The sequence below is a fragment of the Bombyx mori genome, chromosome 14, assembly GCF_030269925.1.
Source record: "Bombyx mori chromosome 14, ASM3026992v2".
Lineage (NCBI taxonomy): Eukaryota > Metazoa > Arthropoda > Insecta > Lepidoptera > Bombycidae > Bombyx > Bombyx mori.
The window spans coordinates 11898030-11922153 of NC_085120.1; the positions used below are offsets into that span (position 1 = coordinate 11898030).

The 24124-nt window shown below is 37.5% G+C and overlaps 2 protein-coding genes across 18 annotated transcripts in view; one reads left to right on the plus strand and one right to left on the minus strand.

Annotated features, from left to right (window-relative positions):
- Positions 1–6500, plus strand: part of LOC101743066 (yemanuclein) — a 47621-nt gene extending 41121 nt beyond the window's left edge. For 3 of the 6 annotated variants that reach the window (XM_062672197.1, XM_062672201.1, XM_062672200.1), the window contains one exon: positions 943–6500. In XM_062672197.1, the coding sequence (XP_062528181.1) occupies positions 943–980 (38 nt within the window). In that variant the 3' untranslated portion in view covers positions 981–6500. The remainder of the gene's footprint in view (positions 1–942) is intronic. The other 3 variants (XM_062672198.1, XM_062672199.1, XM_062672202.1) reach the window with 1 other exon arrangement.
- Positions 6501–7114: 614 nt separating this feature from the next.
- LOC101743348 (protein Fe65 homolog) overlaps positions 7115–24124 on the minus strand; it is a 78882-nt gene continuing 61872 nt past the window's right edge. For all 12 annotated transcript variants that reach the window (XM_012688399.4, XM_062672206.1, XM_062672205.1 and 9 more), the window contains 10 exons: positions 23883–23921; positions 20173–20390; positions 19692–19938; positions 19044–19239; positions 18600–18727; positions 17644–17837; positions 14553–14758; positions 13846–14022; positions 13333–13507; positions 7115–12764 (listed from right to left, as the gene is read on the minus strand). In XM_012688399.4, coding sequence (XP_012543853.1) covers positions 13364–13507; positions 13846–14022; positions 14553–14758; positions 17644–17837; positions 18600–18727; positions 19044–19239; positions 19692–19938; positions 20173–20390; positions 23883–23921 — 1549 coding nt within the window. In that variant the 3' untranslated portion in view covers positions 7115–12764; positions 13333–13363. The remainder of the gene's footprint in view (positions 12765–13332; positions 13508–13845; positions 14023–14552; positions 14759–17643; positions 17838–18599; positions 18728–19043; positions 19240–19691; positions 19939–20172; positions 20391–23882; positions 23922–24124) is intronic.

A 24124-nucleotide genomic window follows, 5' to 3' on the forward strand; every position in this document is an offset into this window, starting at 1 on the left:
GATAGGAAAAAATAAAAATGCTCATACATATTCAGTTTCTATATCAAAACGTTGCACATTCGGCCCATAGATTAATATTAGTGATAAGATAATAAATCTCAGAATATAATTTTCAAGAATTCAGTGCATTTATCTAGAAATAAAATATTTTCATAAAATGACTGCCCTCGACAATATATTATTTGGTTCAAGCTCGGAATTTCCACAACCTAATCCTCTAAGCTCATAGAATCAAAATAAATTATTGTATATTGACGAATACATGGTTTTTATTTATTTATTGCTTAGGTGGGTGGTTGAGCTCACGGCCCACCAGGAATTAAGTGCGTTACCGGAGCCCATTGACGTCGACAACATAAATGCCGCCATCCACCTCGAGACACGAGTTCTAAGTCTCAAATTTCAACGGCGACCGCACCCTTCATAACCAAAACGCATTACTGCTTCACGGCAGAAATGGCGGGGCGGGTGGTACCTACCCGCGCGGACTCACAAGACACCTTACCACCAGTTTTATTCACTAATCTTGATTTCTAACTCATTTCGTGCTTTAGTCTATAGTAAATACGAGGCCTGATGTTCCTGCAAATCCCAATGAGAGTCCAACACGGGCACTGGTTGGACCTCACCTGCCGACTCCCCTGGGGTCATTGCGACCTGTCTATTTCAGCTGTAAGACTTGGATCTTGAAGCTTTAACCCACATTTTAAGCTAAGCGATGTCTCAAATCAGGGGGATCTTTAAGTCACGTAGGCCGAGGACTCTTTTTTTTTATTGGCTTTATAGACTAGCATAGACACGGTCAACCTGATCGTGAGTCGTTACCGTCGCCCGTGGACGTCAGCAATGCCAGGTGCAGAGCCAAGCTTTGCTCGTTGCTATAGGTTGAAACTTTGACCCGTCGTATGTAAGCTCACTAAACATTCAAAATGTTCATTTCAGATTCCCGCATCACGAATGAAGAGAAAACAAAATCATAAGTGACATTTGTCTAGGGATATTTGAATACATTTGTTGTTGGGTTCATCAAACAATATTGTGCGGTTGTCTCAGAACGATTTGTATACGGACGATATAATAATTGAAATCCTAGTCTTCCGTTTTCTTGCGTTGTCCTCTCTCGTACTGCTCTCGTAATTGTGTTTCCGAGCTTCGGTTCTCAATATCTTTAGAAGAAATATCTAAATATAAAGATGGTTGTGATGGAAGGAAAGACGGAGCAGCGGAGAAATAGCTCTGTCCCTCTCGCACGTACCGCATGACAATGGCTCTGACATCACGAACCAATATGTGTGTCCTGTTTCGTTTATAATTCCCCCTACTTTATGAGAAGTTTTAGAAAACGTTGAACTGAGAATCGAGCCGTAAATCTGGCTTCTTGTGCTAATCATTTTATTTATATGAGGAAAAAAAAACTAGTATTATTTTTTCATTTGATTATTCCATGTATTCAAATATTGTGACAATTGCAGATCAAACATATATAATTGTATAAATAAAAGGCATGTCTCCATTATATTTCGTTCCTAGTTTTTATGTTAATTAAAAAATAATTTTGTATATACAAAACGTAAGCTGACCAAACGTTTGGTTGTTGTTACTAAGGCGATTTTGCGAATGTCAATAAATTAAATCGCATTGAGAAATTACCAACAGATTGTGAATAAATCAAGGACTCTTCTTCCTAATTTACTTTGTCACTACGTCTAATGAAATCACAAGTGAGAATGGTACCGACAAAGGCGACTACCCGTGGTCCAGGGTGTGGGAGGCGCGGGGGGTCGGGGGGGTAATGTTTGCACACGGATGCCTTTATCTAACGCCTTTATCTACGTAAAAAAAACGGTGCCCGTGCAACCTGGAGCACGTGAATGAAGTGAAACTTCTTTTTCGATGTGTAGTGTTATGGTTTTCTTAAATTTTCATCCTTAAATCAGATTGCACTTGTGTAAGAGATGCAACATCTTCGACATTTATACTAATAATAAATTTAAAATATATATATATATAATATATTTTAAATTATAGATAGAAAAATAAATACAGTCAAAATCTGTTATAACGACATCGAAGGGACTGCTCATATTCAGTCGTAAAAAACGATAGTCGTAACAACCGGTGATGTTTAATGTGTATCGTGCAAGTACAAACAATTCGATAGGGAATTATTGGAAAAATATATTTACATAATACGCGATTTTTCTTCAATATTAATTTGTTTTCTTTTTCTTTGCGACATTTTGAAAGTTTCACGAATAACTCCACAAAGTTTTGGTGCGTCTTGTGTATAGATAAGTAACAAACTAACTAAATAGATATGAAGAAGCGGACTTTGACTCTACTGCATGCACGTGTTTTGTTTCTAAGAATTAGAAAAGACCCTACACTAAACTAAATCCTATTGTTTTCTTTCCTGATTTTAATAGCCATTGAAGACAGATGTGGATACCTATTCAAATTGTTTACAATACAGCTTAGCCGGTCGTTCTAACAGATCTAATTCTCCGAAATATTAGTTAAATGTGGTCGTTTTATGAGGTATGTCGTTATAAGCAATGTCGTATAAAGCAATATTTTTAATAAGGCGGTCATATAGCATTCAGCCGGGACCTTTGTTCTAGGTTATTATAACCGGCATGTTGTTCTAAACGATGTCGCAGTAAACGGTTTTGACTGTATATATAATTTTTTTTTTTAAATACTTCCTTAATGCTAACACTCGCGCCGGCCTGTAACAGGTATACTTTGCTACTGATACTTTCGCTCTATCTCTTTCTAGTGTGGTAGCATTACGTTTAACGCAACCTTGTTAGAAGTTGCATTAGAAGTTTCACTTCAAAAAAAAACAGTCGAGCAGAGTATCATTTTCAGATAATATTAAAACTATTTTTTGTATATTTAATTAAGTGCTTAGTTTGAAAGCGGAGCAGCTGTTGTATAGTTTAATGTACCGCTATAGTTTAATTTGGACCGACATATCGCAAGGCAGGTGGTGTCGTGGCGTGACCTCTCCTCACCAGGTCCTGATCCCATCTACCGGTCCGGTGCAATGAAGAAAAGTACCGCATCCCGAAAGAACGTAATCGCAAAAAGCCTTAATAGGCCTTTAATATTGTACAGAGAGCCAGGGCCGCGTGTACAGTGTTCAATTATCAAAATTAAAAAAAAACTATATGTATACATGGTGTTGTTATTTTTAAACGTGAATATTTATATTTGTGGTCCATTGAACGTTAAGACTCGGTTTTGATTGGTGTGCATGGTTTTTTTTTTTATAAATGTAAAATAATTTTTAAATTGTTTATTTGGAAGTAAGTGCGCACTCGTGATCAACCGTAATGAAATGGCGTATCTAAAACGGCCGTGGCTTGAAACGTAGGATATAAAGCGAAATTTTATTATTTTGAATCGACACACAAGATTTATGTCATAGAACTGTAAAGTCGTATGTCGGTGTCGCGAAGGAAACGAAAAGCAATTATATTTTTTTCAAGTTAAAGTTTCCCTTCGGACGTTCGCATGTGACTTTTATCGCTGGATTAATAACTTTTGATTTCGCGTAATTAACTCGTGCATAATAAATATGAGTCGTCTATTATCAATGGTGGCAATCTGTGCATTTGGACAAAAAAATGTTATTGATATGGCAATGCAGATTGATTTGAATATCAATCGTCTCCTTCAAAGAATACGGTTCAAAACCTGCATTAAATAAAGTATTAACTTAACCTGTTAGTTATCTAAGATGTCGTTCAGAAGAGTTTTGTGACTGCCAATGGAATACAAAGTCAATAATTCGTTTTTCTGATTTAACAATAATTGTCCAAAAGTCACATTGCCGGCTTTGATAATAGTCGACTCATATGTACTATCAAATTGGGAGTTCTCTGTTCTGATTTTTGTTATTTACTAAATGAAATTTTGAAATCTGTTTGTGTTTTAAATTCAGTAGCGGCCTTTAGTGAAAATGTGAGCGAACGATTGTAAATATATTTGTCCGGTGTGCTTAGTGCGAGTTTCTTAACGTTAGCGTAAAAGTTAACCTAATTTTGTCTGTATTTGGAACAGCGCCCCTAGCGGAAAACGTACGCAAACGATCCCATTTCATACAAATATGAGTTAACTTTTACGCTATCGAGAACGTTAAAAAACTCGCACTAAGCAGACGGGTGGAAGTAGGAACGGCGTGCTATCTTCGTGTGAGCTACAACAATAATCAATATGTGAGACAAATATCGACACTAGCACCAAAAGGTTGGTTCTAAGACTATCGAAGATCAACTTCTCGAAAGGATGGATTAAAAAAAAACATTAATTTTTTTTTTTATTTCAGCGCCTTATTAAATTTTTTAATTTATTATTTGAAATACGTTTACACTGCCAATAATCTTAAAATTTATAATCTTTTATTAGGATCAATGACTTGAAGTGTTTTTTAATTTCAAAATTCATATTGTGCATCGCTAATTTTATTTATTTAGTGTTTTTAGACATTAGTGTCGAGAAAAGGTAATCGCTTAGTGTTTCATTAACCTGCCATGTAAAGCGAAATATCACGCCCATCGCGGACAACAGCGGGGGCGTTAACCCCGCGAGGCGGCGGTACTGTTACATTGCGGGCAGCGAGAGGCAAGTTCGCGATACATTACCAGCTGTCTTCCAAACAATTCATTTAAACAATGATTGTGTTCTCGTGTTTGGAGATGCGTGTATGTGTGTGTTCAAACTGTTGCCGATCGTATGTCGGCATTACATTACATACGTATTTAAATAATAAATAAATAAAATCATTGTACGATTTATAAAATCGTCACATTTTTTTTACTTTTGGCGCTGTTGAATAAGATCGTTTATTTTTAATTAAATAATATTGTATATGTGTGTTGTGAGACTCCTCCTGAATATACATTTCAAAACACACTAATGAATGCATTCAAAATTATTGCTCCACGATTTGTAGTGTTTACGCATATCGATAATTGATAAGGAGATGCCAAAAGCGCCTTCCACTGGACAAGGGATTCTGAAGTAATGTTAAAACTAAATTAATAATTTTGTCCAATTGCCTAAACGACTGATTTCCGCTTTCACGAATAGAAAACTTATTTATGAATCTAATTGAGATCTTGAATACTCCTCACTTTCGTTGACTATGGTTAGAATTTTTAATTAACAAAATGTATTTCTTAACTAGCGCAATACTGCCTACAGAATCGATTTAATGCAAATTTATTTTCACTAATTCACATTATAGAATGGAGTTTAGTCGTAAAATATGATAAGTAAATAATAAGTATTATATGAATATGAAACTTAATGTTAATAACATAATAAATACAGTAATTGATTTAATAAGTGATCATTGTGGATGAGGTTAATCATTTAAAATCTTTCATAATTTTTAAATAGCTATTTATATATATAATTGGTTTTGCATAATATTATTTATTATCTTTCATTTCTGAATAGAAATAAAAAGATAACAATTTCTATTTTTCATAATTAATATAAATGTTCTGTATGTTGTTACTGTTTTTTTTTTTTGTTAAAAACTATGAGTATTAGTAGTATTCATATTTGAATTTGGCAAATTGTATCAGTTGTCATGTGTCAAAGTCACGTTATGTCAAAATGGCTCTTTTCTTGACCTTTTCTTGACTTTCTAATAAACATTCTTAGCTACTCACTTAATTCTTACAATCTGTGTCCTTATTCGTTCATGAAGCCCGCTATAGAAAGCAGAGTATTATATACACTTGACACTTGACATTGGCGAAATCTAAAAGGAAATGCCATAAACCTAAGAGATAGATAGACATTCTATTATATAGGTTCTCACCTTTTGCTTCTAGCTTTAAATACACTTAAATGCAGCACTAAACCCGCAGCAAAATAACATTGTCATCATCGACAACTAAGCATAGTTGAATAGCAAGAGGTATCTTTGAGAAACTTATTCAGAAACATTTTTAATAATTAAATGCCGTTGTAGATCATACCAGGTCACCTGATGGTGAATGGTTATCGATGTTCATTGACATCAGCAATAGTATCCAAAGCCTCGTTCGAAGGACATGTCATGTAGGTAGCAGATACAATGTGAATGTGGATGAATTTGCGTTAAGAGTATTAATTAATCGCGTTTGAACGTTTATTTGTATCACAAATATTTGACCCTCCGCGAAATCGGGGTTCAAATTGATTTCCTCTACTTCTAAATATAAATATACTTCCTCTTTCTAACCGTAAGCATCGAACTGAGATAGGACATATTTAATCTGTCAATATATGTATAAACATTTATATTTAGTGGAGCAATAATTTTAATACCATTATTTTTGTGGATTTTGTAAAACTTCAAATAAGATTTCCGTTGTGATTGTGTTCTTTTTTTTTTGTTTTAAATTAGATCAAAACATTGAATGTGGAGTGACAAAATCTATTCAAAATTATGCCCAAATGTATTTAATTATGAATAAAAATATTTATAATGAAGAGAATGTTTTGTTTAATTTTGAGCCCACTGAGTTTCTCGCCGGATCTTCTCAGTGGGTCGCGTTTCCGCTCCGGTGGTAGATTCTGCGAAGCACTGCTCTTGCTGGGGCTAGTGCTAGCAACGTCGTCAGGTTTGAGCCCCGAGAGCTCACTTACACGTTAGAGGTACGTTGACAAGCCTCTCAAGGCTATCAGCATAGGTAGGGGAAAAGAACCAAGACATATCATTAACGACTATGAAATATTATGATTTCGTAGTAATATTTTTAATTCTTGTAATTATAACATAATTAATATGAGGTTAAAGTCTGGAAGTCTATCAGGTTAGGTAGGAAGGAAAAAAACAGTTAACATCTGTTTCGCTGACACGTTCAAACCACAATGGCGGTGACGTCATGAACCGAAACTTTCAAACCTAGTACATTATTTCACTATAAACTATTAGTCCCACCATAATCTCATTTGTCAGCGATCTTAAATGTTTCTACTATATTACTACTACTTACACAAAATAATTCAAAACACTTTAATATCGTTAACTTAATTTAAAATTAATTCAATTTAATTTCCTAAAATAACTCTTTGATAGCGAACGATACCAGAAATAAATGAAAAAAAATAATACGAATATTCTTTATTAAGTTTCACAAATATTACTCATTAAAAGCCACATTTTGAAGGCTTTTAAGCTGTTAAAGCGGTATTTACGTTAAATCGTCCCGATTTCCATCGAAACAGTGAGCTAGAACAATAAGCTATCTATATACTACGTACATACAACGTTACATTCATTTATAGAAAATATCTCGCTTAAAGGCAGTCCAAGCGATCGCGCTCATATTCCGAATAAATTAAGCGCTCCCGTTATAACGCGTCGCGGCGCTTATTACGCGCGCTTATTTCCCGTGCCTAATCCGCCTTAATACATTAACACGTATAAATAATCTAATCTCGTTAACTTAGCGTTATAGTGTGATTACACTAGACTTTTACGTATAAATAGAACAGCTCTTGTGTGTGTGTTTATTTATAAAAGTGTGAAGCAACACAGATTCTAACAATCGGAAGGCTTTTAATCGAAAGCATTTTTTTTTTCGTGTCTTCACTAAGTTACTCTTTACGCGTTCTGCTTGTGACATCGCCTTATCGATATTGTGATTGTGGATTTTTTTTTTATCTTAGTGATTCTTGAATTACGCGAATAACGTATGTCTAATTAACGAATTGATACAAACACCGAGACATTCCGACCAGTGTCTATAGCGCGAGCGATTCGCCTCGTCAAACTCCGCTAAATTTTAAGACCATTACACATTCCGATATCAAATCACCCGCGCTCCACACATTTACATCGGCGGGCTCTCACCTGGTGCACGGCAACCCCTAATTCTTCTTAACCGATCAAATCAAATGGCTACTTCATACATTTTTAAACAAATCACACTATTCTCCTTCGTAATACAAGCACTACATAACATACTAAAATATACCGTGATACAAGCTCTATGTGTTTCGAACACCCTTATAATTGTGAGGTCACGAGGTACGACTCCTGTAGGGCTCATTCGCTGGTTATGTAGCTCCAGTGCCGTGTTAGTTAACTGAGCAATACTGAGCACTATATAAGACTGCCCTACAGACGTCGCATTCAATCAATATACTGTAAAATATACTTTATTTTTTTATATGTAATTGTTCAAGTTTTACGCTCAAAAAGCTTATCATAATATAACCACTATTATTACCCGACGCGGTGTCGTTACAAAAAATATTTATCTTTCGCAATCAAAACCCTTAAGATTTACTTTATGCTTAAGCAAAAATAAACTCTTCGTCTATGCTATAAGATTTTATATCCATTTTCTTTTCTTCTTCTTTTTTTTAATATAATTATTATCTAAACACACGTTTTGCATTACAATATTAATTTTCCTAGCTTCATACCGTGCTCGACACCAATATATTTCCAGCTAGACGATAGTAAACTCCTACACATAGACTCGAAACACAATAGAGACGTGAATGACGTGACAAAGAAAAAAAAAGCGCCAAAAACGTTAAAAATAGCATCATGCTTTTTCGGTTAAATTTCATAGCGTGCTCTGGCACTCTAGCTGGAATACGCGATCCTCCGTTTCTTTTCCCGCCATCCAACCCTCCATAACCTAACCTTAATGCTATATGCTATGTATGTATATATATTTACAGAATCCCGACCGTTTTAATACCATTATAAATACTAACAAACAACACTCACACGAAAACAAAAAAGACATAAAACATCGATAATTTACACCGATATCAATAAACGAAGCGCGCTCAGAATTTACATAATCATTTCCTTAATTAACATTATACGGACTAGGAATTCATATGGTAACTGTTAGTTAATATATTTTATACAGAGTGCAGAATGTGGTGCCACGCTATCTTCAATGTAATTCTTTAATAAGAACGGCAATGGAAGCTTGCAAACCTCATTCATTCGTCTCGTTTCCGACTATTGTCAGTTTGTTTGAAATAACTCAACTTGAAATCACATCTCGATGGGTGAAACTATATAGTTTATGCGACATTTTTGCAACTCAACAGAAGAACCATTTGAGGATTAAAATTTGGAAAAAATATAATAAAAAAAAAACTTCAGAGGTGTCAAGGGACACCCGGATGGAACGAAGTTCCTTTCGATTAATTAGTGAAGGAACTGTAATTTTTTTTTAAGTTATAATAATAAATTACGGCATTATGAAGAAGAAAAAAACAATACTATGAACTAAATTACTATTGTTGAAACGCTATCTCGAGAAACTGTACTCATTACGCGGACCAATCGGATACGAGCAATGTCACGCGATAAGCGCCTACACGTTGATTGGTCAGAATGACGGATCTAAAAAGTGTCGTGACAACTTTTCGTAAGAATTTTTTCCGTCTAGCCCCCTTTCACAACGCGCGATAAGGAACTTCGTTCCAAAAACTGCTTCGGCTATTTGAATGAAGTAAACTTAATTGTAGTTCAATCAAAAATATCAAACTGCTTATGGTAATATCAAATAAAACGCACCTTTAATTACAAAGATAAATGTCGCTTAAATAAAATAGCTTTTCACCTTTCGATAATATTTCACAACTAAAGTATAGATTAACTATGATTATACATGGCCCTCAATCACCGCGTACAATTACGAAGTCATAAAATAAAGTGAAACTTGTGACGTACTATTTTAAAAGATCACACGGATTGAAATACGTAAGTAACATGCGAAAAACAAAAGTATATATTTACTTAAATTTATTATAAAGGTTTGTTTATAATAACCTCGACTTAACCTAAGCAAATTTAACGAATGTCCTTAAATACATTACAAATATTAAACTATGTAATTAATCCGACACAAATAAAGCCGTATATTAAGCCGCGTACAGACATCGCGAGGGGTGTGTCGCGAATGGTTCGTCTCGCATGCCTCTCGCTGTGTGGACGTGTGTACTCACAGTGAGCATTCATCAGAGCATGTATCGTCCGGGACGCATACATAAATGCACCGTTGTATACCTCAGGTCAAAACTAAAACCAAATTGGTGACTTCGATAATTTTCTTCATATTGAGATAAGGAGCGGAGACCGGGACACTGAAAGAGTAGACAGAGACCGAATAGACGCCTTTGAAATGTGGAGCTGGAGAAAAATGCTACAGATTCCATGGACCGCCTTTCGCACCAACGTGTCCATTCTGAGAGAGCTTAATATCAAAACTAGACTTTCCACTGTATGCCTTCGTAGGGTGCTGGAATTCTCCGGACATATTGCCCGTAAAAAGGGTCACAATCACAGCTGATGGTGACAGGAAAGGTAGATGGCAAACGTTCCAGAGGACGCAGACCCACGAGATGGTCGGACCACATACGATCTTCTCTAAACATCAACTTCCACAATGCCCTGCATGAAGCTAAGGATCGCAGCAGATGGAAGGAAATCGTACACGAGAAACTGATACAGCGAAGTCACAACCTTCTCTTCTTCTTCTTAATCGAATACTTCATTGCTGAAGGTCGTGTCCCTGAAAGCCCTTCATGTCTCTTTGTACCATCAGCTTCCATTTGCTTCGGTTTTCGGCTTCTCTCAGGGCGTTCGCAACAGAGAGTCCAGTGAGCGCAGTTTTATGATCAGATCAGTAATGAGGAAAACGACGCGAGGAGGAGGATACCTCATGTTGAGGCTTGCGTGACGAACCATTCGCGAGCACGCCTCGCGATGTCTGTACGCGACTTTAAACACTAATGACAAACAAACAAAGAACTAATTAATGTTAATATAAACAATCACACATTTCCTATGTCATGTTTGACGGACCGACTTACAGAAGTCGACTGCGTTCATATTAACATACGACTTAACATTTAATGCTTTTTATACAAAGTTAAGATTTAAACTACGCACATCGATCAGCTACAGATGTATAATCGCAAATAACTGACAGCTGTCTTCATTTGCAAACCGTTTCGCGAAAAATCGAATTAACTACAAACTTAAACTTACTGTCATCCAATTTCTAACCTAAAAGCCTATTTTTCTTTTGACCTGTCACAACTAAACAGTAGGTATAAGCCGCGCCAATAAAGAAGCGAATCTAAAATGGCGGCGGCGATCATGCGCTCTCACTCTAAACTATTGCTGTCTTTAGTCGCACACGGCGCGGCGCGTACTGCATGCAAAAAAATCTCAGTTCTGACTTTGTTGTTGAGTTCGAGTTTTTTTTTCGAGTTGTGCGACTTTGATGACTTGCAGCAAAAGTGTCTACGCAAGTTGCATCCCAGATGAGACACCTCCCCCTCTGCCAGGGCATAAAGTAAAGTACATTCTCATTGTTTTTTTTAAATATTTTTCTACAATAAACAACTTTTTCTTTCTATCTTTCTATTTATTTGTTGACCCTACCATCTGTCAGTGCAGGTACATAGACGCCATTTTCGATTCGTTTCTTTATTGACTTACATAAATATAGCTCGAGTTTATATAATGATGATGCCTTCAGCGTGACGCAGTAAACAGAATATAATTCACTGTATATAATATATGGCGATTATAAATTGTATTCTACAATGTGACCTCAAATTTTGAAGCTCTTGCTAAGGTTAATGTTAGTAATGTTGTCAGGTTTGAGCCCCGTGAGCTCACCTACTGGTCAAGGCTACGCTGAAATAGTCTCCCAAGACCACCAGTCTAGGTAGGATTTTTTTTATTGTGCTATCTGTAGTTTCGCTTTGATATCACTCTGACTAGATTTTAGAAGCTTCCTAATTACGACCGGAAGTTTACGACAAAAAAAAAGAGACACACATTTCGGTCGTTTAGTTACTTTCATGTCAGACTTTGTATGAGATCGAATCCTGACTAATTGTTTTTTGGAATCACGAATTCACAATTAAACACATAATAATAACACTACGCACAACTAACAGATATGTTCTTGCAGTCGATGTGAAGCTAAGCGGTTGTCTATTAAAACTTGCCTATGAATACGGCACTTGGACGTCGAGTCGTATTCGTCATGATTATGGAGGGTAGAAGTAAGGATGACCATAGTGTATTATAAAGTTTTTTTTTATTTTTATTATTCTTTTTCATCTAAGCAATCTATGTATATAAAAATGAATTGCTGTTCGTTTGTCTCGCTAAAACTCAAGAACCGAGACCGATTTGGCTAATTTTGGTCTTTGATTATTTGTGGAAATCCAAAGAAGGTTTAAAAGGTAGATAAATAGGAAAATGCTCGGAATTAAATAAAGGCAGGAATAGAAAGCGGCTTGGCTCTGCCCCTGGCACTGCTGAAGTCCATGGGCGACGGTAACCACTCACCATCAGGTGTGCCGTATGCTCGTCTGCCTACAAGGGCAATAAAAAGAAATAAAAAAAGTGAAAGTTTTTAAACATGTCCCCTACACAAAATGGTGCTCCTTACTTCCAACCTCCATATTAATGATCGACTTAGTTACATGAATAAATATTTTCAATCGTCCTCTCATCAAACTATTCAAATAAAACAACAAAAGCAAACGATTTAAGACTATTAAAATCACAAATCGCTGTCACGTCAATATTCAAAGTTAACACGCACAGCAGTTATATGGATGTAAAGAAAATCTAAGGAAGGTTTTATTTAGAACAATTACACGTTTATTTTATTAGTATAGTTAGTTGCAAGCGGAATCAGTGCTGGCTGCGGCCGGTGGCGCTGCGTCGTCCCTCCGCGCCGACGGAGAAACTTCTGGAAACATTTATGATCAGTGTGCTTAGTGTGAGTTCTTTAACGTTCTCGATAGCGTAAAAGTTAATTCGTATGCAGTTGGAACAGCGCCCCTAGCGTCAAACGTACGCAAACGATCCCATTCCATACAAATATGAGCTAACTTTTACGCTATCGAGAACGTTAAAAAACTCGCACTAAGCGCACTGGTTCAACCACTTATTCGAGACCAAAAAACGAGAACTCGACTAGAGCTCATTATAGACGTGTGACGTCATTTGAGGCCACAACAAATGACAAATATAATAAATAGATACAGTTTTACACAATGTATCATTAATCACGCCATGGTTTGTATTTAACTTGACATTAAGAATTATAAAATAAATTATTTTATTGTTTGATTTATTAAGCGATAGCAGTAAAGTGTGTCTGTCCGTGTGCGTGTGCGTGCGTTTGTGTGTGCGCGCGCGTGTGGGTGTGTGTGTTTTTTGTGTGCGTGTGCGTGTGTGGGCGTGTGTGTGTAAGCATGTGTGTGTGTGTGTGTGTATATATATGCGGCAGTCGATATGAAGATTGAGGTACGTACCGGATGTCGACGGCAGCAGGTCCGGCGACGCTCAGGAGGAGCGGCGGCCCGTGAGCGAGCCCACCAGAGACTTGAGGGCCTGGCCGAGCGACGCGCGCCCCTCGCCCCCCGCCGCGCCGCCTGCCCCCGCCGCCGCCGCCCCGCCGTGCGCGTCCAGACACTTCTGGTACCGGAGCTGCTGGCACAACACACGGAACATTATTATCTGTGCCACTACAAGCGATAAACGAAACCCTAACATTCGTTTTACAAAAAACGGCGAAAATATCGCCGAAATCAATCCCTTCCAGAAAACCCTTTTTGAAGTGAGACGCGTTGAGAGTAAAATTTAATTCGCGACAGATTCGTTACGGCTAGAGAGAAAAGATACAATTTACGAAGAGCGAGAGTAAGAAAATAGACAGAACGTCTCGCGAACCACTCTACCGTGGAGAGAGGGAAAGGACAATAATACTAATCTAATACTACTCCAATGGATCTGTCGAAGGTCCATTGTCCGTTCCTGTGGGTTACCTTGCAGGCGGCCTCGATGGTCTTGCAGAGCGCGCCCGACGAGGGCTCGGTGTGGAAGGCGTGCGCGACGAACAACTCCTGGGCGGTGTGCACGATGAAGGCGCAGCGGCGGACGTCGCGCCCTATGCCCAGGAACGACAGGTACCGGACGCGGCACTCCACTATCGGAGTCGTTTCCTGGGCGAAAACACAACAGAACTGTCAATGGACAGCAGATGCTAGGAGCCGTAGCATTAACGAAACGCATTACTGCTTCACGGCAGAAATAGGCAGGGAGGTGGTACCTACCCGCGGGGACTCACAAGAGAAAAGAGGAGATACCACCAAGTAATTACGCAAATTATATTCATCGTGGAAGTCACGATTACGATAACGAGTCACGATATTTTGGTAGGCAGCGGCTTGACTCTGCCCCTGGCATTGCTGAAGTCCATGGGCGACGGTAACCACTCACCATCAAATGGGCCGTATGCTCGTCTGCCTACAAGGACAATAAAAAAAGTCAATCGTGAGCATTTGTTAAGTAGGTACGTATTTCATTAAAAAATTAGTACCGGCCTGCGGGATTCGAACAAAGTTATCTTTCTTAATCTTTATTTATAGATCGACACTCTCATATCATTACGTGTGTAAGTTAGTGTATGTTTATGCGGATGCTCATGTGCGCTCAGGCGTGAGGGATTGTATGCGCGTGTATAACGACGTACCCCCTCCTCGGTGATGGTGATCATGGAAGGAGCCACGGCGACGTGCACGGGGCGCCACGCGGACGGAGGTCGCGCCGCGGCCAACCGCTCTAGGGCATCATTCAGCACGCGCATGCCGGTAGCCCGGGACACCTCGGCGCTGCCCAGGTATAACGCTCGGACGGTCTTGCGAGGCTCTTCCATAGGAGTCGGGAACGCACAGCCCACTGGAAATAGAGATTTTTATTGAAGCATCTTATAGACAAGAAAGATATATCTAAATATATCTATCCATATCCGATTTTTCCTGGGCGATGACGGGACAAAGGGCCATGTTCCGGTGATGTGTAGCACAACTATTTTTTATTAATTTTTGACATTTATACATAAGTGTGCATTTAAATTAGTCTGCTGTTTTCCTCCTTTCCTTATGTTGTTTCTTGCTTGCTGATTGTTTTGATTTTTTTTGTTTCTATGTTTTTGTTTTTTTGTTTTTAATTTGTTTATATTGGTGAGGACATTTAATTGGCTTTTTGTTTCTATTATTTGTTATATTATTATACTACGTTAGTTGGCTGTTGGTTCTCCTTGTATTAAATAAATAAATTGATTCATAAATACCTGGTCAGGTCATAAGTATTGTCACACAGTAAAAACTTTTCTTTTAGAATGCTGGCCACAAAAAAGTTTATTGAATTCGAATTTCGAATAGTTCATGAAAATAAAAATGTATACTTTTAGAATTTTACTCATTACTTTAAATATGGAGTGGACGCTTAAAGAAGACCGTGTTGCAGTTATTGCGTTGCATCGTTGCGGTTACGCGCCAATTCAAATTTTTAACATACTGAAAAATTTGAATATAACCAAAAGATTCGTTTATGGTACCATCAAACGATACAATGAAGACTCTAGTGTAGATGACAGGTCAAGAAGTGGTCGCCCTCGGTCTGTTAGGACTCCAGCAGTGATAAAAGCTGTGAAGGCGCGAATTCAAAGAAATCCCAAACGTAAGCAGAAACTGTTGGCCCTTCAGATGGGGTTAAGCAGAACCACGGTGAAAAGGGTGTTAAATGAAGACTTAGGGCTTTGGGCATATCGAAGAAAAACAGGACATCGTTTGAATGCTCGTCTAATGGACCTGAGACTGAAGAGATGCCGCGCTTTGTTGAAGCGGTACGCGGGAAAAAAATATCGGGAAATTCTTTTTTCGGATGAAAAAATTTTTACCGTAGAAGAGAGCTACAACAAACAAAATGATAAGGTGTACGCACACAGTAGTGAAGAAGCGAGCAACCGTATTCCGCGTATCCAACGAGGTCATTTTCCATCCTCGCTCATGGTATGGTTGGGAGTTTCTTATTGGGGCTTAACAGAAGTACATTTTTGTGAGAAAGGTGTAAAAACGAATGCAGTTGTGTATCAAAATACAGTCCTGACGAACCTTGTGGAACCTGTTTCTCATACCATGTTCAATAACAGGCACTGAGTATTCCAACAAGATTCGGCGCCAGCTCATAGAGCGAAAAGCACACAAGACTGGCTGGCGGCGCGTGAAATCGACTTCATCCGGCACGAAGACTGGCCCTCCTCCAGTCCAGATTTGAATCCGTTAGATTACAAGATATGGCAACACTTGGAGGAAAAGGCGTGCTCAAAGCCTCATCCCAATTTGGAGTCACTCAAGACATCCTTGATTAAGGCAGCCGCCGATATTGACATGGACCTCGTTCGTGCTGCGATAGACCACTGGCCGCGCAGATTGAAGGCCTGTATTCAAAATCACGGAGGTCATTTTGAATAAACTTTAGTGTCATATGTACTTAAAACTATTTTAAAATTAATAGAGGGTGTGATTAAGAGGTTAAAATTTAAATAAGCTATGCAAACACACGAGATGAGTTTGGTCGTGTGCCAGGCGAGCTCGGAATCCTACAGCGTCTTCAATATCCACCTAACATTAGGCGGTTACCGGAGCCCAAAGATATCAGAACGTGAATGCAGCTACCCATCTTGAGGTTTATATCTCAATCGTATAGTCTTTACGCAGATTACTTTTTTTGCGGGTTCTATTTGTATGTATTAGACAATGTCCTTTGTCGTGGAAGTGATTCGTCAATATGATCTAAGTACGTATTTCATTAGAAAAATCTGTATCTCTACGGAATTAAAATACCGATATAATCTCTTCGGTCGATTCAAATACAGTCCTTTCAAATACACCAATTGTCTCGTCCTTAAGACAATGACTACACTTACAATGACCACACACATAACATTTCATTATACCATTACTATTGATTCGTAGGTATTGGATTACAACGTCAATTCATAGACCATTGCTTTGGGGTTATCGCTGCCTGATGAGGTCTAAATCTCTTTCACGTCTCCCAAAACAGGACTCCTGATAACTAAGCGGCAGAAATTAGCAGAGATTTACCTACTTATATATTTCGGCGTAGAAGCATGTAGAAGATTGCACAAAGTGGGAATGAGTTGCTCGCTCCGGGCATTTCAATATTGTAATAATTGTTATGTTATTATACTCATGTAAAAATGAATATTTAAAAAATCTAATATTAAAAATTAAAACATGCCCGCTGAGTTTCTTGCCAATTATTCTCAGGACGGAGGCTAGTTCTTGTGAATTGGCGGTAGTTCTTTTGACGTTCAACAAGTATGTACTTTCATTTATGTTGAATAAAAACATTTTGATTTGGAGCAACGTCACTATTTAGTTATCTAAAAATTATTAAAATTACATAACTATTTCCTTAATGTTATGCATGTCAACAACTGTTTAAGATGTTATTCATGAGAATTCATGGCTAAGCTACCCGCACTTTCTACTATAAACACGAGTGACTATTGTCGCACAAAACATTCCGGAGTGGAGCTCTCTGTTGTTATTGCTATACACTTGAAATGTAATAAATGGAATTCATTGGAAAAGTAAGTCTTAATTACTGTCACTATGGGTAGCAATGATAATCATTAAGATAATGGCGTCAAGAGCGCTGACTTCATCATTTTTAAAACGCCATGGAACCAGCCACTCTTTGTCATATATAATATGATGCTCAACCAACATGAGTACGTATTATTTAGTTACCTGATAATGGACGAGGACGCCTGGTTGAGGGTAAGTCAGTGGGACGCGGCGGCGGTTGTAAGGAGCGTTCAATCATGATGCGCTTGCATATGTCCCGGAGTGCATTGGCTATGGTACGGGCAGGAGCCTCGCATCGGAACACGTGGCACATGTGCTTGCGAGTAGCGCGATCCCGAGCCACATATGCAAAATCTCTGCACAAGAAAATATCATATCGTCTAAATAAACAAAACTTGAAAACCGTAAAAACATTTAAAAACACAAAGCTTTTTTTAGATTGCACTTAATTAGAAAACTAAAATAATAAAAATTAACATTGAGTTGCGATAAAAATAATAAAAAGTAATTTAAGTTCATATTTAGATATGTTTAATGAAGAACGGGATTTTGGTAAAAATCTTTGCTTAATTTTATCATGCATACCTCTCACTGTCCAATGAAAGCAAAGAGAAAAAATTGCCTTTTTAATTAGTGCGATAATCGTTTTAAATTCTTAAATAATATTAAATAGTTGTAAATATTGATAGAGCTTCATGACAATATAATCTTCTAGTGAAGACTAGACTAAACGAGTATTGTAAAATAAATATCGGTATAAAGACTTATCATTTTTTTTACTTGGAATATATAGTAAAATATATAAATTAATCTAACATAGTGACTGGTATGGTGGCGGTTACTCAGTTAACATTATTTCATTATTTATTGTATTAGTTCTTTTATTAATTTTAATTTTATATTAGTATTTGACAATTTTAATTTTAATAATTTTGATTCGGTTTCATTTGATTTGGTTTAATTTTTGTTTGTTTTTGTTTTTAGTCATTCTGATAAATTGTAATTTTAATTTTATTGTATTTTGATTTAGATGTTATGTAATCGTATGTGAAATTTTATGGGCTTAAGTTGCCTGAAATAAACGCATTTCATTTCATTTCATATAGTAAAGGCCTTACCGTCCATTATCCCTTCCAACTCCCCAAACACGTATAGTGTGAATGGGCTGTGTGTGAAGTGTGTTCAGGCTCTCTGGATCTATCAGTTTCAAGGCGCCATCATCTAGATCCATGAACAGATCCTTACCCTGAAAAAAGTTAAATCTTTTTTATTTATACAGAATTCATTACTTATTTTTTTATAGGAAAGAAACTTTTGGTTTTTTCTAAATTCACTAGCAAATTAATTAAACTGAGTAATTTCAAAAGAGATCAAAGATTTACAGAGTTTATCGCACATATTTATGGTGGGAATATATCGAGTTTAATTTATTCATTATTCAATTTATTGATTGATGCATTTATTTTTCATTTTTTTATTACAATTTGCTTTTGTGATTATTACGGCAACTGACAGCTGTATATATGTATAAATATATTTAAAATTTACATAAAACTACTCACATCGCCCCAACGACCAACTTGATCTAAAAGATCATTTCGACCCAAGCTGAGGTCCACGATGCATTTGTTGACTGCTCTACTGGATCGTTCTGGGGTCAGATCCGACTCTGAGATCTCGACCCAGCCGAGGGAACGAACGAAGAATCGTACAGCACGCCCGTTGTCTGGTTCTGGACGGGCTGGGTAACTGCGGCGTCTACAGCATACCTTCTTGTTAATAATATACTCAATATACTACCTATATACATTTGTGGTGAATGGTTTTTCACACACAGACTAACAACGGGAGACCTCCGGAAGAAAAGAAAGACAGGCTGTCAGATTGAGGGAAAAATGTCATGAGATAAAAAATTGTGTTTTACGTTTTTAAAAGGTTCAAATGATAAAAACCAATTGATTGTTAATGTATACGATTTTAAGGTGCGTGTGGAATAAATAAGTGCTTCCTATACTGCAGTTTGAGTTTAATCTGCAACGAGGACAGTTGACAACATATTTCCTAAGCATTTAATACAGTCAGTTTTCATCTAGTCATCGAAATTTGACCATAACCACTCGAAGGTTTAGATACATTTGATGATTCATTATTTCTTTTATTCTACGATTGACATTTTGAAGAAAAAATAATCGTCTATTATGAATGCTTACTTGTAAGAAATCTCCTCTTTTCGTTTCCTCTCAGCTTCTTGATCGACATGGTCGAGAGCTCCACTTGTTGTACTCCTGGTCACAGACGAGGTCATCACTGCACCCTCATATTTGCTGACTTCGGAGAGATTCGAGCAGTCTCTGACCATGGAAATACGGGATTCCCTAGCTTCAATGGGGGGCATTTTGGGAATCTCTCTTTGAATTGTGCCGCTCTTTATGTGCCAATAGTATGGGCCGTCGTTATCTGAAACATTTTTTACTGTGTTTTGTAAAAAACCATAGATAGATGTAAAAATAGAGGCTTTTCCTCAACACAAAATCTTTAAAAATATCAACTAGAACACAAAATACCCAGCTATCTCGGTTCAAATACTTTAGGGATCATTTTGGCTAATGTCGATGTAGGCACAGTTTTATGGATATTGTGTGTGACACTGATTGGGCTATTAAATAATTATTTATCAATATATCTTCATACCCTCGTGTTTTTCCCATCCTGGTGGTAGCTGAGGTTCTTTCTTCGGTCTGAGCTTCACTGGTATCGCGTACAGATCATCATTGGGTCCTTCAGCCGAGTGGGGAACGGGTGCCGCGTGACTCTTCTCCGTATCTTCCTGGTCAGCCCTCTCCTTCTCCGGAGGAGGGGAGTCGTCACCACCATTCTGTTGTGGGGGCGTTATGAAGCCGTTCTTTTCACTGAAACAAGTGATATTTTTATTAATTAATTAATTAGTTTTTGTGTGAAGATCATTGGTAAGAGAAAGGTAAAGAATCAGATAAGGCTTCGTCTAAAATACGATTTTTTCACGTTTATTATTTAGGATCAACACAAACTGCTTAATTCGAACATATAATATTTATATACATATATTGTTACGATTTATATAACTGTTTTGTTCTAAGATCTGATGAGGGTTAGCAGTATTTTTTCAGTGGCAATGACAACGTTACCCATATCAATAATAATGACATTCGTAAGACCACCGTGTCTATAAACGAAGCGAATCAATGGACAACTCATCGAAGTTATAGACAATATTTTTATTGTTATGAAGGAAGAACAGCTACCAATTTAAATTACCACTGACACAGCTAAATCGCCACTGATTTAAGTGAAGATAACCTTTTAAATCTTGTTTTAAAAAGGGCTGAAAAACCAACAATTTCTCATGAAACGTATTTCATGCAATATGAAAACATTTATTAGATCACAGAACTAAAGTTTTCCTATTTGTAGAATCACAAAGCACCCAAGTGTATTAATTTATTTAGAATGAATTAATTTATTTTGAATAAAGTATTTATTTTGAATTTATTTAGAATAAATTAATTATTTTAACTAATTATTTAGAATAAATTAATTACGTTTTAACTTTATTTATCGCCTAGGCATCGTACGAACACCGCAAATAATTTAATTAAAACAAACATAAATTTATACAACTTTATACTGGCAACGAAACCTACGAAGCAGTCCCTTTTTAATTACCTAGCCGAGTAAGATCAACCCACGACATTTAATGGCGAAAACAAACAACACTTTCAACGTAAAAGTTGAATAAGAAACTGGGATGCTGCAGCTCAGGATTAATTTAGACGCTAAGCCACGGTTATACGATTCAAAATGCATTTTACAAGCTTACGAACCGGTAATAAAAAGGACAACAAAGAGCTTCATGTAGGTTACATTGTGTGCGTCATTTGCAAATCGCGGTAACGCGGCAAGGCAGAGGACATGGTGTGAACGCGAGCGGTTTTCACGTCTTTACGGATCCTCCCGATCCATTAACGGTGCTTTTAGGTACCTCATGCACCGGTCACCGTCCCGCGTCCTCCTGAATTAACCCACAGACAGAGCCCACTGAGTTTCTCCCGGGATCTTCTCAGTGGGTCGCGTTTCCGCTCCGGTGGTAGATTCTGCGAAGCACTGCTCTTGCTAGGGCCAGTGTTAGCAGCACACCCGGTTTGAACCCCGTGAGCTCACCTACACGTCAAGGAGAAGCTGAAATAGCCTCTCAAAGCGGTCGGTCCTGTCAGCAGTTCGTAAGTCTCAAAACGAGCTAGACTAGTTACTAATAGGGAACTCATTATAATGAGATTCTGATTTGTGGACTCTATAATCATTTTGAGTACGTAAATGAAATTAAAGCTACTGGAAAGAGCAATATTTTGTTCAAAACTTTAAAAAAATACAAACACGATACAGGAAGAAGTTCATAAAGTGTTTTGGCGACATAGGAGGACATTTGGAGTATATGATTAAAGTTGCATTACGGGTATTGTGGATCATAATCAATTCTCTTAGATACAGATTTGACTATTGCTTAGATTTTTATTTATTATTCTCATAAGTTGGATTGACTATTGGCTGTTGACGACGTTATCATTGTTCCCAGCCAGGGTAATGATTACAATTGAAACATGCAGATTTTGCAGGGGACGAGTCGCGAGTGGGAGATCTTCCAACACGCTGTCTCTGCTCGAAGACATAAATGATACTGCCCTTAAGAACTTCTGATATTTTGGAATATTTATTGAAACCATTATGATAGATTTTAAAGGTGGCAAATAAATAATATGATACCATAATATATTTAAAACTACTTTTACTCTTTAATCTTGCGTTTTTATTGTCATTGTATTAAAAATCCCAATTTCTCCAAAAAAAAAACTGTTTTTGTGAACGACTTTACTGGAGCCCATAGGCATCTACATCTTGAGATAAAAGTTCCAAGGTCTCAGTATAGTTACAACGGCTGCCTCAGCCTTCAAACCGAAACGTATTACTGCTTCACGGCAGAAATAGGCGTGGTGTTGTGCATAAATTATGTTTAACAACTCTAATATCATAATCGCTCGTCGCTTATACAACATATCCTCATCTTGAGTTTAGCAGTAGACGCCAAGGCCAGAGAAGCGTGGACGCCAAACAGAACATGTAATCATGCTTACATTAACGTTATTCTTTACTCGGATTATTTATAAAAATAAATATAGCTACTTAGGCTATACATAGGTATAGGTACTTTCTTAACTTACTAATGAGGTTTACATGCGCAAGATCCTAGTAACAGATCTTTCTTAGATCATTGTTGTTAATTTGATGGTTCGCTAACCGCCCATTGTGTTTTTTTGTGTTTATTGATTCCATTTTTTTGTTTATTATTTTGTATTATAAATAAATCATCCTCAATGAATCAATCAAATGATTTCAGGGCATCGTTTACAAACCAACCATACTTTGTTTTATATTAATACGTGGTTATCAAGAACTTATGTATGTTTCTACAGTAGATTTGTGTTCTCTAGTGGAAGATGCTCCTGAGCCTCTGCTCGTCCACCTGTCCTGGTGAAACTGGAAAGACCTCCGGGCCACCAGTAATACTTCAATCATAAAAAAAACAAAAAATGGGAGATTTGCCTCCAAATTTAGATTTTTGTGTAGAACCTGACCAGAACTTTCGGTTCATACGTCATCTTGAGTGCGGAAGTTATATAAAAAAAATTAGGTGATCGTTTTTTTTATTGCTTAGCTGAGTGGACGAGCGAAGGCATACCTAATGTTAAGTGGTTACCGGAGCCCATGGACATCTACAACGTAAATGCCGTCACCCACCTTGAGACATGAGTTCTAAGGTCTCACTTTTAACTACGGCTGCTGGGCGCTTCAAACCGAAACGCATTGCTGCTTCACGGCAGAAATAGGCAGGGTGGTGGAACCTACCCGTGCGGACTAGTGAGGACGATTCCGAGCACTCTTGCCAAGTCTAGCGTTAGTTAGTCCTTCCAGGTTGTGCTTCTTGAATTCACCTACTAAGCCGCCCTTACATGGAACAGCCCCTTAGCCCCTACACCACCGATTAGGTTGGGGGAGGAAAGGTATTTTCCCAATATCCTTCTCTTTACGCTTGGGACAATTAATACGTCGGCTTGTGGAAGTGATGTTATATGTTATATTTTTAGTCCGACAATAATAATTAGATAAAATATTTGAAAATTTATCAAAAAGGCGCCAAATTCGTGGTTCAGTAAAAAATGCACAGATAATATAAAGAATCAGTGTATGCGTTTCGTTTCACGCTGTGAAGATCTTGAAGACCTGATGTGTAAACGTCAGAGGAACACATGGTACTAGTTCCGTTATGAATGCTACGACATGAAGCGTTATGGTAAAATTAAATAACTTACTTTGTCTTGTTTAGTGGCGACGAAGCCTCGTCTTCAACTCTGCAACAAATAATTAATATTAGCACTGATTACAGTAAGAGACGAAACGTAATTCTTTTTGGCTCGTGGTAATGATACACGTCACAGCCCACTGAGCTCACAGCCCACCTGGTTTTAAATGGTTACTGAAGCCCATAGACATCTGCGAAGTAAATGCGCCACCCACCTTGAGATATAAGTTCTAAGGTCTCAAGTATAGTTAG